This window comes from Pristis pectinata, chromosome 8 (assembly GCF_009764475.1).
Source record: "Pristis pectinata isolate sPriPec2 chromosome 8, sPriPec2.1.pri, whole genome shotgun sequence".
Lineage (NCBI taxonomy): Eukaryota > Metazoa > Chordata > Chondrichthyes > Rhinopristiformes > Pristidae > Pristis > Pristis pectinata.
The window spans coordinates 28,584,229-28,598,581 of NC_067412.1; the positions used below are offsets into that span (position 1 = coordinate 28,584,229).

The 14,353-nt window shown below is 40.9% G+C and overlaps 1 protein-coding gene across 4 annotated transcripts; it reads left to right on the forward strand.

Annotated features, from left to right (window-relative positions):
* The first annotated feature begins 59 nt into the window (after positions 1-59).
* rpusd1 (RNA pseudouridine synthase domain containing 1) lies at positions 60-13,432 on the forward strand. Of its 4 annotated transcripts, none has more exons than XM_052021692.1 (7): positions 77-156; positions 856-918; positions 3,483-3,689; positions 4,680-4,803; positions 7,722-7,824; positions 8,500-8,601; positions 9,427-13,432. In XM_052021692.1, the coding sequence occupies exons 1-7, from the start codon at positions 77-79 to the stop codon at positions 9,816-9,818; spliced, it is 1,071 nt and encodes a 356-aa protein (XP_051877652.1). In that variant the 3' UTR covers positions 9,819-13,432. The 4 variants fall into 4 exon arrangements, with proteins under 4 accessions (XP_051877654.1, XP_051877652.1, XP_051877653.1 ...); XM_052021693.1 differs by having other exon boundaries at positions 4,680-4,779; XM_052021695.1 differs by having other exon boundaries at positions 92-184.
* The last annotated feature ends 921 nt before the right edge of the window (positions 13,433-14,353 follow it).

Sequence of the window (14,353 nt, forward strand, 5' to 3'; positions counted from 1 at the left end):
TGGCTGGCCCCGACGTCAGTCATCAGATTGAGGTGTTGCTTCCCGTTACTTGAAGGACAATAATTTCCGTTGACAAATGCGGGAGGAAGTAGCGCGGTATTCCTCGAAGGTCCATTGGACTAGCATTGATTTCCATACAAATAAGGAGATATTAAGGTAGATAACCAAACGTTTGGGTGAAGAGGTAGGTTTTAAGGAGGGAGAGGTTTACATTGGGAGAGAATTCCAGGACTATGGGCTTGGGTTACTGAGGCATCACTGACACTCGTGGGGAAAAGTATTTGGGATGTGCAAAGTGCAGCATTGAAGGAGTGCAGGGACCTTTGAGGGTTGCAGTAATTTACACCGTGAGGGTGGGATTTGAGAGCAACGATGAGAATTTTAAAATTGAATTATTGCTGGTTTGAGGGCTAGCCTAGTCGGTAAGGCTGGGTGTTGGCTAGGATATGGGCAGCCCAACCCCATGGATCAAGGATTGATCAAGAATGTTTTGGAATAGAAACATAGAAAACCTACAGCACAATACAGGCCCTTTGGCCCACAAAGTTGTGCTGAACATGTCCCTACCTTAGAAATTCCTAGGCTTACCCAGAGCCCTCTATTTTTCTAAGCTCCACGTACCTATCCAAAAGTCTCTTAAAAGACCCTATCGTATCTGCCTCCACCACCGTTGCCGGCAGCCCATTCCACTCACTCACCACCCTCAGTGAAAAACCCACCCCTGACATCTCCTCTGTACCTACTCCCCAGCACCTTAAACCTGTGTCCCCTTGTGGCAACAATTTCAGCCCTGGGAAAAAGCCTCTGACTATCCACACGATCAATACCTCTTATCATCTTATACACCTCTATTAGGTCACCTCTTATCCTCCGTCGCTCTAAGGAGAAAAGGCCGAGTTCACTCAACCTGTTCAATAGGTAAGTCTCAAGGTAATAGGTGTGGATAAGGGATCCAGCTGTAGCTGAACTGAAGTAATGTCATTATGTAAAACACAATGATGCTGGAGGAACTCAGCAGGCCAAGCAGCATCTATGGAAAAAAAACAGGTGGTCAACGTTTTGGGTTAGGACCCTTCTTCAGGACTGAAGATAGGAAAGGGGAAAGCCTAATATATAGAAAGGGAAAACAGAGCGGTGATATTTGGACAAAAGAGGGGAGGCGGGATGGGCACAGGGTGGTGATAGGTAGCCACAGGTAATATCAAGAGATAGTGATAGCTTCGGGGGAGGAGGGGAGAGCAGATCCACTGGGGGATGGGTCAAAGGTAAGGAGACAGAGAAAAAGAAAGTGAGAAAAATTGGCTAGGAAAGGGAAGAAGTGGGGGGTGGGGTGTTGCCTAAAGTGGGAGAATTCAATGTTCATGCCGTTAGGCTGCAAGGCTCCAAGATGGAAAATGAGGTGCTGTTCCTCCAGTTTGTGCTTGGAATTCTCCTGGCAGTGGAGGAGGCCGAGGACTGTCATATCAGTGATAGTGTAGGAGGGGGAGTTGAAGTGACTGGCAACGGGAGATGCAGGTCATGGTTACAGACAGACTGCAGGTGTTCTGCGAAACGGTCACCAGGTCTGCGTTTGGTCTCACCAATGTGGAGGAGGCCGCACTTGGAGCACAGAATGCAGTGGATGATATTAAGGGAGGTGCTCTGTCTCACCTGAAAGGACAGTTTGGGTCCCTGGATGGCGGTGGTGTAGGGGGAGGTGTTGCACCTATGGTGGGGGCAGTGGAAAGTTTCCGGAATGGGAGTGGGATGGGTTGGGGGGGGGGAGGAGCGAACTAGGGAATTGCGGAGAGAGTGGTCCCTGCGAAAGGCAGAAAGGGGTGGGGAGAGGAAGATATGCTTGGTGGTGGGGTCCCGCTGGAGATTGTGGAAGTGGCAGAGAATGACGTGTTGAATATGTAGGCTAGTGGCACTTGGAGCTCCAAATGCAGTAAATGATATTAAGGGAGGTTCAGGTGAATCTCTGTCTCACCTGAAAGGACTGAAATCCACCAGCCGATGTATCCAACATATCATTCCAATATATCTGCCTTTAGATCATATCTAAAAGTCGAGAAGGATGGAAATAGATACATTACCACATTTATTGTCATTGAGGACACCTTTTGACTTTTGATCAGGGTTATTTTGGTACTGTGGCCTGTGCATGTTTATGGGAGATGAAATGAGAGTGCTCGATGAATGACCTGAAGGTGATTTAATGAAGAGAACTGGCTGCAGAGTAAAAGGATTCATAACAAAGCACTTCCTCTGTTTTTTGGGTAATTGAAGCAGCTGCTCATTGAGATTGCCCATTAATCATACAGTCTGTCAATTGATTCAGAAATCTGTAGCGTAGGAAGTTGATCTTTTCAGTAAATTTAAGCTAGTAATGTATGCCCAAATATTCCTTGCAAGCTGCTTTTCAGTGGATTGGTAGAAATGTGATTAGTGATACTTTTAAAATAAATAACAGCAAAAGTGCAATAAGGACTTCAGTTGTATATCTGCTAATCAGTTTAATATGCCATTCAACTTCTCTAGTGAGGGTCCTTGGAGATGTGTATATAGATCTCAGTGACGTCTGAGTTTATTTTGTTATTATCTTCTGTTTGAAGTTATTCCAACTTTTGTATCTGGAAGCAAAGTTCAGGACAACAAATAGCAAATCTAAAATTTAGATTGAAAATTAGGTGTGGTTCACTATTGGCTCAGCTTTATATTAAAGCCAAATGATGACAGTTATCAATTGAAGCAGGGTGGTGGGTGAATTGTATTAAAGTATTGACACAGACTGATGGACAAGGATTCATGTGCTTAACTCACTGCATGTTGGGTATCGATTGTGAGTTGATGTTGGCTAGCTGATTCTCAAACTGGGACAGAGAGAGGAAGACAACTCTAGCTAGCTACAGTGATAGTGGAACCAGATTATTTGGATGTTCATGTGACTGGAGATTGTGTGTCTATTACAGTGGTGGTGAGGAGTAGGCAATTGGTCGATGGAGAGACTGGAAAAATAAACGAAGAGCACGTTTAAAACAAAACTTTTTAAACCTCACTTCCAGAGATATACAGGAATTAAAGGGCTGTTACCCTCTTATTCTTCTAGCACAAGGATAGTGCCATTTTTAGAGTGTCTAAAATGGATAAAGTCTTATTTTTTTGTTGTTCCATTGCACTTGATGTAGAAAAATAGGAGCAGAAGTGGGCCTTTCTACCCTTCAAATCTGCTCTGCCATTCAACATGATCATGGCTGGACCTCTACCATATTCCTGCTCTCTCCCCATTACCTCTGCTGCCTTTTGTGTCCAATAGTCTATCCACTGCCAGCTTAAGTATATTCAGCAAATTCTCTTTCCTAGCCTTCTGTTCTGGTGAATGCCACAGGTTTGTCACCCTCTAATAGAATGAATTTCTCCTCACCTCAGTCCTAGATGTTTTGGATTTATCCTGAAAGTAGCAGAGCTAAACAATAATCTTCAATTCTTCATTTTCACTTTAGGACTGCTGTTACGTGGCTTGGTGATATGGAGCCTGCCAGTATTGGGAACCTGTGCATTTTGTACCAGAGCACAGATTTCCTGGTGGTGAATAAGCATTGGGATATCCGCATTGACAGTAAGATGTGGTATGAAAAGCTCACTGTCCAGTCTCAGCTGAAGCACCATTTTCCTGAGCTTGCAGACCCAGATACCTACTATGGGTTTAGGTAAGTGCTTATTATCTGTTTCACATTATGTGTCAATAGTGTGTTAAAGATGCTCGTACTCTGAATTTACTCCAGTTACATTGTCGAAATTTAAAGAAGGTAAATAAAATCCATTGCTGTAGAGTCTGTTATGATGCCAGAATATCCCACTCCATTTTGCAGCCAATTAAGTGTTTTTAAAAAAACATTTTAAACAATATTGTAATCAGGAATCAGTTCAGGTGGGATGCAGTCTGCTCCTGAGACCTTGTTATTTTTGATTTGGGATACGGCCTTCTCGACTTCTTGTCAGTCAGGAGCAGTAGCAAGGCTAACCCGACTGGGTTATAGTGGGAAGGGGTCAAGGGTGCTTGGGTCAAAGACAGAGTTGTGGCTTAAGAGGTCTTCAAAGTGTTTCAACGGGTATCAGTTGACTCTCTTCCCCAGATGAGTTCACTCCCATTCTTGGCCTTCAGTGGGGTAGTGCTTTCAGCATTTGGGCTGTGGATGACTTTTACAGTGCTGAAGAACCCCTGCATGTCATGGCTGTTGGTGAGTTGCTGCACCTGCTCTGCTCTCTCCATCCACTACCTGTACTTCAGGTTCTGGGTTTTCTGCTGGACCTCTGCCTTCACGTAGCTGTAGAGCTGTTTCTTTTCCCTTGAGGAAAGGTAGAGCTTCCAATCTCCTTAATTAGCTCCTGAATCTCATCAAATCGGTCCTGGTGGCTTTTGTTACAGAAGTCACAAGTCACTTCACAGGTGCTAATTCTGATGAATTTCAAGGCAGCCCATGTGCTGTGGACATTCTGTGAAGTGATTTGTGACTTCTCTAACAAAAGCCACCAGGAACAGTTTGGTGAGATCAAGCTGTATTGCCATGATGGTGGCTTCTTTAGCTTGTGTGTAGAAAACTGTTTCATGTACCAACAACATGCCAATTTGACTTAAACATCATCTGACGTCGTTTAATGGCATGGTTCCCATCATTTTGTTTTGTGTTTCTGGACAGATTTTGTCATCAGCTGGATTTCTCCACCAGTGGGGCACTGTGTATTGCTCTCAATAAGATGGCAGCTGCCAAGGCCTATCGGTGTTTCCGAGATCGTCTGGTAACCAAGATTTACTTAGCTTTGGTATGCCTCTGACTCGCTTAATTGGTTGCATATGTCTACTGTGACAGGATGGTGCCCAATCACATCCCTCCCTTCTAAAAGCTGCATTAGGTTCAGATATTTTAGGAGAGAATTCATTCCTCCACCTCTCCTTCCCCTTTGTAAGGTCTTCAATTTAGGAAAATGCATTTCTTGAAGAATCCTCAGCACCTTTTCACAAACTGTCCTCTTTTATTTCTAAATGTGCTTAGTTATTAAAATCTAAAATATATAAATACTGAGTGTTCAAATCAACATTTTCATAACAAGTAACGTTCTTTCATAACTTAATATGAGCACAACATCGGTTATCATCAATTTCCAAACTTGAAGTGTATAGTTCATAGGGTTTTAACACAAATTTCAACTAATTTGTGTGGAATGGCAGAAGTGCCCTAAACTATGGCCCCTACCCTCACAGTACTTTATTTATTTATTTGCAATACTCTCTATCATTTTAGATTAAAAGGTGACGATTACTATCCTGAGGAGAGCAGCAATGTCTGGGTTTGACCAAGTGATGGATGGAAAGGGTGAGAGGGAGAGAGTTGTGGTAAATGTAACTGAGAGAAAAGGAGACAGCAAGAACAAGCTACTGAATTTGGAGGATCAACCATGATCATATTGAATGGCAGAGTTGGCTTGAAGGATGCAGTGGCATACTCCTGCTCCCATCCTCAATGTTTGTGCTTACTTTTGATCCTGGTGTGTTGCTGATACTCTATGACGAATGATTTGCATCTGTACTGGAAATGTTGCAGTAAGCATTTGCTTCCACTAGATGACTTTGTTGTTAGAGCAGAGTATGATTACCCTGTCCAGCTGCAGTACCCAAGAACAGAGTAACAGTAAGGGCTTCATACTACTAAATAATTTGTTTAATTTGGAAGTTTCCAGATTTCTTCCCGATTGATCAGCAGAATGCCTGACCAAGCAGAAAATCAAACTTTGGTGCCTAATTTTGAGAAATTTATTTCCCAATCTAACCTGCTGAGCCTGTCCTCTTGCTCTGCATTTCACAACTCCCTTATCCTTTTGTCAAGGTTCTTTTGTCTATGTTCTCGCTCTCGTTGATTCATTGACCAGATAAACTGGTTTACAGCTTATCACTATGGTCACACTAGTTTTACCCTTTCAGAGGTATTCTCCTCCCTGACCCTCCCTTGCAGCTTTACAGGCATCTTTAGACTCCTTTTCTGTTCTGACAAAGGATGTCGAAATATCAACTCTGCTTCTCTTCCCTCAGATGCGGCCTGACCAGCTGAGCATTCCTGGAACTTCTTGTTTCTGTTTGAGTTAGATTTCTTTTGTTGAATGTTGCCATTGTTAGGCATTTCTGTTGTGGCATGTCAGATGCCATTTATCAACGTCATCCTCGGGTTGTTTAGGTTGTCTTTGGGCACATCGCACTGTTACTTCAACAACTGACCGGTTTGGATTGCACTCTAATAAACTCAATAGCCATGTACATTATGGACCTTAGGATGGAGGGAATGTTGTTTGTGAAGCAACAGAAAATTATTGTGCCTAAGACATTGTCCTGCTTGTTATGGACGTCCTATTTCAAGGTAATTTTCCAATATGTCAGTCAGATAGCATTGTTGTTGCTCCACTGGAACAACTTGGCTGGAGCTGTAGCTAGTTTTGGATCACAAGCGTTCACCATCCTAGATTGGATGTTGTCAGGTCCCACGTACTTTGCAATACCTAATATTCTTAGCCATTTCTTGGTATCACATGAAGTGAATCAAATTAGTTGAAGGTCAGCTTTTACTGAGTATATTGGGTACCCTAGGAAGAGGCTGAAATGGATTATCTCTACTCAGCACCTTTGTCTGAATCTGGTTACAAATATTTCAACCATACTTTTGATAGTTTTGTTCTATCAGCTCTTTTTTTAAATCATCTTGACATCTTAATGAGACTACCCCTTCACCTTCTATACTAGTGAGAAAAGAACCATAGTTGATGCTGTCTTTGACATCTCTGTTAACTAAGAAGTAGGGAAAAAACTTTGTTCACAAAATAATGTTCCACTCATTTTATTGGAAAGATTTTTTAGTTTGTGTCAGAAATTGTCTTGGGTAAGATACACAGTTCCAAATCAGTCTGGTGTAATTGGTTCAAATTAATATATTCCTTCAGCTTTTTTGTTTAAATCAAGGCAAAAGTTGTTTAAATATATGAAATCTTAGGAACCACTTCAAAGCTTTCAGTCAGCAAACCTTTTATGGATCAATAAGTCTGGCTGAGTTTTTCAAAGAAGTGAGGGTATATCTAAAGCCCTTGAGAAGTGTATGCTTGGGGATTATTTGAAGTGGGAGAATTCTATGTTCATGCCGTTAGGCTGCAAGGTTCCAAGACAGAAACTGAAGTGCTGTTCCTCCAGTTTGTGGCTGGAATCCCCACCCCCCCCCCCCTTCACCACAACACCCCCCCCCCCCCACCCATGCTTCTTCTCTTCTTTCCTAGCCTTTTACCCTTTTTTCCTTTCTCTCTTTACCTTTGACCCATCCCCCTGTGGATCTGCTCTCCCCTCCTCCCCTGCACCTGCCTATCACTATCTCTTACCTGCGTCTACCAATCACCACCTTGTGCCCACCCCATCTCCCCTCTTTTGTCCATCTATCACTGCTCTGCTTTTCCCTCCTATATATTGGGCTTCCTATCTTCAGTCCTGAAGAAGGGTCCTGACCCAAAATGTTGACCGTCTGCTTTTCTCCTCGGATGCTGCCTGGCCTGCTGAGTTCCTCCAGCAACATTGTGCTTTTCATCTAGATTCCAGCATCTGCAGTCCTTTGTTTCTCAAGTCTTTGATTTAGTTCAAGATGTGCCACTGGGTCTTGGAAAAAGGATTGTTGACTTGTACGCATAATCTAATGCTGTCATCTTTACCACAGGTCAGAGGTCACATCTCTTTGGATAGAATGACCATCAAGCATGCAATTGGTCAAAATACAACAAAAGGAATGACACACATGATGTGTACTGAAGGAATGCCTGGTAAAGTGTACAGCAGATTCAGAATGAATTGGAAATTGATAAACTCTCAGCATGCTAACTGAACAGGACTGTGTATTTTTAGAAAGATAATAATTAAATATTTGCTCTATTATAAACTTTTCACCTTTTCCCCCATTGGGATCTTTGTGCACCAGGCACTTGTCTGCATCTTGAGCAGGAAGCCACCAGCTTGCAAGAATAGGTGAGGAAAGTGTGGAAGTAAAGATGTGGCAATCCTATCCTTGGGTACTAAAACCACAAGGGAAGAAAGAGAGACAGAATGGGAATTGCATAAGGTGCACTGTCTCAAATTTAGCTTGGATAGTATGGTTAGAAGGGTAGGAAGATGAGGGTTAAGAGAAGAATTATTTGTTGTAACCTCTTTTTAGAATAAAGGAACTGCAGGATTGTGATGAAAAGAGGGAAGCTGGGGGCTCCAAGTGGGAAAGGTGTTTCTTGTCAGACAGCAAGATTTAGAAAATAACCTGTGAAGATTCACAGAATCAGAATAGTGAGTCTTCAGAATAATTGGGAGAATTAGAATTATGCACTAACCATTGTGTTGGGGCTTGGTTTTAATTTTCTGGATTAAATATAAAGGTATCTGCTATGAGTCTATCTGCTGTAAAATGAAACTGGTCTTTAAATTAATTATTTCTGTGTAATTGTATAAAGGTTGTCAAAATCCCAAGCCATGTCAGACTGAGCTGACTGTTTTGGAAAGAGGTTTCTACAGTGGAGATCCAGTTACAAAAGTACTCCTCCAACCATTAACAGGTTAGTAATGCTGTCCAAATCTTTAGCCAATGTATAGTGCAAAGTCCTGTGAAAGTAATGTTAGTTTAGGTCAGAAAGTTGTATGCTCAAGAAACACAGAGTTAACAGGTTGTTGTAAAAGCTCAATTGAGGATCACCAATGTCCTTTAGTGAAAGAAACATGGTCTTATCTGACTTCTGATCAACAGCAATGTGTTGGACTAATTGTTCTCAGACATCAAAACATTACAGTAAAAATTTGGGAGTGGCTGGTAGAAGAATCGGGGTGGAGTTGAGCAAGATCAAAGAGTGCCATGTGGGAGAAGAAAATATGTGGGGTAACAGGATTGATTGAGATTGCTATGAGAACTGGTGTAGACTTGATGGGAATGGTCTTCTTTGTGGTAAGAAAATATATTTAGAGATACAAGTTGATTGAAGATGTGACCAATATCCTTACAGGGGCTTCCTGGGTTAGAAATGACCTGACTTGTGGAAATCCTACTTCACGCAAATTCTTCCATACATTTTTAAAGCATTTCTCAATCTAGTAATAATAATAAAATGTTTCATGTTCATTAATGATTGGATAAAATATATATTTCATTAGCTTAATATGGGTAGTGTTAGGATGATTATTCAATAAAATGGAAGAATTATAGCAAGTGTATGTAGGGCGATATGATATGGGTAGCTAAAGAAAACGGGCATTTCTGACTTAGGGAGAAATTGCCTTACAGACTGTTCTCGGAAATGGAACCCTTGCGTAACCTGAGGATTGCTTGTATTTTCTTCCAGAAGTCTGCAGAGGAGACATTTCAATGTGCCTTACTTCTCTTTGTTTAGGTCGGACACATCAGCTGAGGGTTCATTGCAGTTCAGTGGGACATCCCATAGTGGGTGACTTCACCTACAGCTTAAAAACTGACAACAACCCTTATCGTATGATGCTTCATGCCTATTACCTGCAGATCCCCGTGGAAGGAGAGCTGGTAGAGGTGACCACACCTGATCCCTTCACACACATGGTGGACAGCAATTGGGAGATGGGCTTGCATGTCAATAGTCTGCATAATATTATCAGGGAACTGAAAGGGAAACGTGTGACAGATCAGTGTGATAGGAATGGTGTTCTTGGAGTTCAGGCTGAAAAAATACAAGTGAAGAAGTATAGTGAAGAGACAAAGGAAGAAAGAGAAAAGTGCCTGGAGTGGTTAAATGAGTGGGCGGTGAGCTAATATTTATGGCCTTTTGTGAATGAAAAGGGTTTTGCCTTGAAGCTGCATGGTTTTATACTGTGGTTTGTTGGCAGGATGGATAAAACCCCAGCGTCAGCCAGGTATCTTGGGGCAACTAGATTTGCTGTGTGTCTATATTGCTCTACTGGTATTAACCATTTTTGCCCCATGTGTCTCAGCATTTATTAGGTGACATCCTCACCTTCAGATTTCTTTTTGAACTTTTTGGTGAATGCCTTTGAAAGCTGTTCCTCTTCATCAGCTAACAGGAACCTTGGTGTTCTGATGACCCCACAACCACAGAAGTAGACTATTGAACAGGCTTTGAGTTTTAACTATTTTTTTAAAAAATGCTCTTAAAGTGAAGAACTTATTTTTGACTAAACACCAGCCAACTACAGAAGAAGTAATTTAATTAGGAAATTCAATTTACAGAGACAATTTATGTGAAACAATTTTCTCTCAAATGATTCCCTGGACTACCCATTGGTTTTGAATGACAGTTAGCTCCCGTCCACTTAAAAAGGTGGAATAAGTACTGCTGATAGGTGGCTTTCAGCTTTATGTGATGGCACAGTGGCTGGCTAAGTTGACAATATGTGAAATGTTGTGTTACTTGGGACTAGGTAATTGGGTTATTGGAAAGAATCAGATTTCTATGGAATATTCAGCCCAGAAACAATCCAAGAGGAAAGTAGTATATGTTTATATGAGCTTCCATGCACACTACCTTGTCCTTCAGATTCTTTCTGTTCTTTCTCGCTCATGCTTATCTAGCTTCCTCTTAAATTTATTTGCTCTATTTGCCATGACACTGAGTTCCACATTCTAAATCCTTTATATGCAAGCAAGTTTCTCCAGAATTTCCTTTTATTGGTGATTTTTTTTTGAAGTTCCCTGGTTTTGGATTCCTCATAAATAGAAATATCTTGGCTTCTGCAAATGTATCACATTTAAGTAGCTTCATCTGCTATTCAACATAAACAGATTCAGGTAACTCCATCCACAGACACTGAGTGAAAAATAAAATTCCCATTTCTTCACCCGTTTTCTAAGAGGGAATCCAATTTCTTTATAAACTTCAGATTTTGTTTTAAAGATTAATAGTAAAATATTTTTAGGGAGAATTTGGGGAGGTTAGAAGGTGCAGTAGATTCTGGTTTGAGACTGTACTGAAGCTCTTTTGTTGGCTTTCACTGTTGAGTACTGAGCTTCACAGTATCACACCTGGTGTGTCTTTTACACTAATTCATTTATGATTATTACCTCCAATGGGAGTCCACCACAAGATGCATCTTAAACTCCCGTATCAACATTCCAGAAGGACTGTTCCCTCTGTGACTCTTTGGTTCACTCTTCCACCTCCACTAAATGCTTCCTTTCTCATCACACTTTCCCATACCACCATGAGAAACAACTGCCCTGTTAACTCTACCTTTCCTACTATCCAGGGACCGAAACAGTCCATCTTGGTGAAGTAGCAATTCACTTGCTGTTCTTCCAATTTAGTGTATTGAATTGAGTACTCAAGATCCGGCCTCCTCTACACATCGCAGATTGGTGTCCTCTGTTCAGAATGCGTCTGTTCAGTATGCAAGGGTGATCCTGATTCCATTCTCCTGCCATTTAAATTTTTTGCTGCACTCCCACCATGACATATGTGCCTTTGGCCTTCTTTAATACTTAAGTGATGCTCAATATAAGCTTGAGGAACAGCACCTCATCTTCTATCTGGGTATGTTGGAGCCATTGCAATTTAATATTGAATATAACAATTTCAGGAACCAGCTTTTTTTTAATCTTCACAGATGTGGTTGAACCTTTTCTGTTTCAGTTAATTTCCTTTTTTCATCTCTCAACTGCTGATTTTTAAAGTGACAATTTTGGACTCCACCCCTTACTCTCTCTGCAGCTGAGGGTGCTTGTTTTCTCACTTTTCCAGTTCTAGCGAAAGAACCCTGAATGTGTAATATTGAATTTGAATTTCTCTCTCCATTGATGCTGCCTGTCATACTGAGTGTTCCCAGCATTCTCTGTCCTTGTTACAGATTTTCAGCATCTACAAATTTTTTGCTCCCCCTATGATTATTAGTTTATTTTTTAGATGTCACTTTAGTTCAGGGACAAGTTTAATTTTGGTGCAAGTGATCTCATGGTAATACTCAAAAAAGATCATACCGAGTTCCTGTAATGTCAGTGTAAATTTGTGCAGAAAGGACTCGTCACATTTAGCAATTCCTATTTCATATTTATTGAAGCTTTAAAACCAAGAAATACTGGAATCAATCAGCAAGTTGGGCATACCAGTAAAGAAATATGTTGATGTTTTGGAGACAACCATCCTGATCAGTTAAAGGTAATGACGTAAAAGGTAAATTTTGCTGATACCATTAGAGGGGGTGCCTTTCATACTTGGCTGAATAGTTGATAAGGGAGAAGGATGCACTGCCATTAAACAGCTCTGCACAGAAAGAAGAGGAAATAATAACAACACTGTAAATACTAAGCAGGTCATGCAGCACCAACAGAGAGAGAACCAAGGTTAATTTTTCTGATTAATAAACTTTCGTCAGAAGGAATCACTGATGAACATCCCGTTTTACTTTCTCCACAAGTGCTGCCTGACCTGCTGAGTATTTCCAACCTTTTTTGTTTTTCCTCATTTCCAGCACCTGCACTGTTTAGCTTTTGGGGGAAAACAAAAGTCCCCATAATCAATACAGTATGTTTTTAAATGAAAATTCATAGGTTTGGTAAGAATTTAAATTTCAAAGACAGCCTGACAATGCCTATTCAAAGGCACACAGTATTATCCTATTTATTCTGGCACAGAAGAGATGCCCATTGGGTTCATGCCTACTCCCTTATTTCTCTGTTGACCTCAGTTTGGGTGAGATGGGTTTCTCTGACAACTCCACAAAGGGAGGTGAGGTAGGGAATGCTGCAGTCTGTGTGAAACTACCATAGAGAAATGGGGTCCCTGTGACCCATTCTGTCTCATTTTTAATCATGTCTATTGACCAAGGCAACAATTTTTATCAATAAACTTTTTATATGGAAGGGAGATCAGTTATATTGAAATGATCCATAATAAGTTCCACTGATCAAACTGTGAAGGAATAGCTCCTTAAAGTTGTCGTAACTTATTAGTTGTTTACATTTTCAAAATATTTATGAGTGCAATCTTCTTTTAATATTTCAAATAACCTATACACATACCTTTCTTTATACCTAAATCTAATGTAATTTTTTTTTAAAAAACAGATTTTGCTGTTCTACTGCATTGTAAAATTTCCTTGGCTCAGAACCTAATCATCTGTATTCTGTAATAAACAGCATTTTTCAAGATAACCACAAAAGCAAAAGCTTGCTACTCCCAAGGATAAGTCAAGTTTGTGGGTTTCTGCCAATTCCTGTTGTTCTAGCTTATGAATTTGATGTATATGACAAAACACAGGGAGTGTTCTTAGTGACATGGGATGCAGCAAGTTCATTCAGTTCCAATGGAGTGTACAGAAATCCACAGTTACTGCTATTACATCTGTTTAAAAGAAGGTTGGCTTTTGTTATAGGGAGAGTATTATGAACTGGGATTTATTGAACAAATAATTAAGCATTTCAATTAAAGGATGGACAATACGTGCTGGCCTTGTCAATAACACTCTCAGTCTTTTGCCATGTGACTATATTGTCCACCCTCAATTGCCCTTGAAGCTGGGGGTGAGCAACCTTCTTGAACAGCTGCAGCCTATCTGGTGAAGGTGAGTCATACAGTATGGAAACAGGACCTTTGGCCCACCTCATCCACACAATCCTTGTACCCATCTATTCTAATCCAATTTACTCACATTAGGTCCATAATCTTCTATGTTTTGGGAATTCAAGTGCTTGTCGAGATGCTTCTTCAACACTGTGAGAGTATCTGCATCCACCACCTCCTCAGGCAGTGTGTTCCTGATTCCAACCATTCTTTGTTTGAAGATAATTCCTGCTCAGATCCCCAGAGCTGGGGATCTCAGAGTGCAGTTGGTGATCGTTCCAAAATTATCCCTGTGATGATGGAATTTGAAATGTATTTCCAAGTAATGATTTTGAGCAGTTTGGAGAGCAAGTTACTGATAATACCAGCATTTGCAGTTTTCTTGATTGTCCTACTCTGTAAAGATGTGAGACAACACTCCCAATAGTACCCAAATAATTGTGGAGTGCTTTGCAAAGTTGACTATGCAGGGAAGGCTTGCTGTGTTTGGATCTTGTATTAATCCTAAGTTAGCCATCTGGTTTTGTTCATACATTTTCTTGTAATGTTTTTTGATATATCTGACTGGCTTACTTGTATTGCTGTGAGTTTGGAGTTGTTAATAGGCTAGATGACGTCATTCATGAATCAAAAGAGTTATTTATTTATATATTTTGCAGGGTCTGGGTATTACTGACAAGGCCTTTTGTCTATTACCCATTATTACTTGCTCCGAGAAGACCGTGGTGAGCTGTCTTGAACCATTGCAGTTCTTCTGGTGAAGATACTTGCACAC

Coding starts and splice junctions, on each gene's coding strand:
- rpusd1 (XM_052021692.1), top strand. CDS start 77: ATGCGGGAGGAAGTAGCGCGGTATTCCTCGAAGGTCCATTGGACTAGC. Junction 157..855: donor ACAAATAAGGAGATATTAAG/GTAGATAACCAA, acceptor CACCTCTATTAG/GTCACCTCTTATCCTCCGTC. Junction 4,804..7,721: donor CCAAGATTTACTTAGCTTTG/GTATGCCTCTGA, acceptor TCTTTACCACAG/GTCAGAGGTCACATCTCTTT.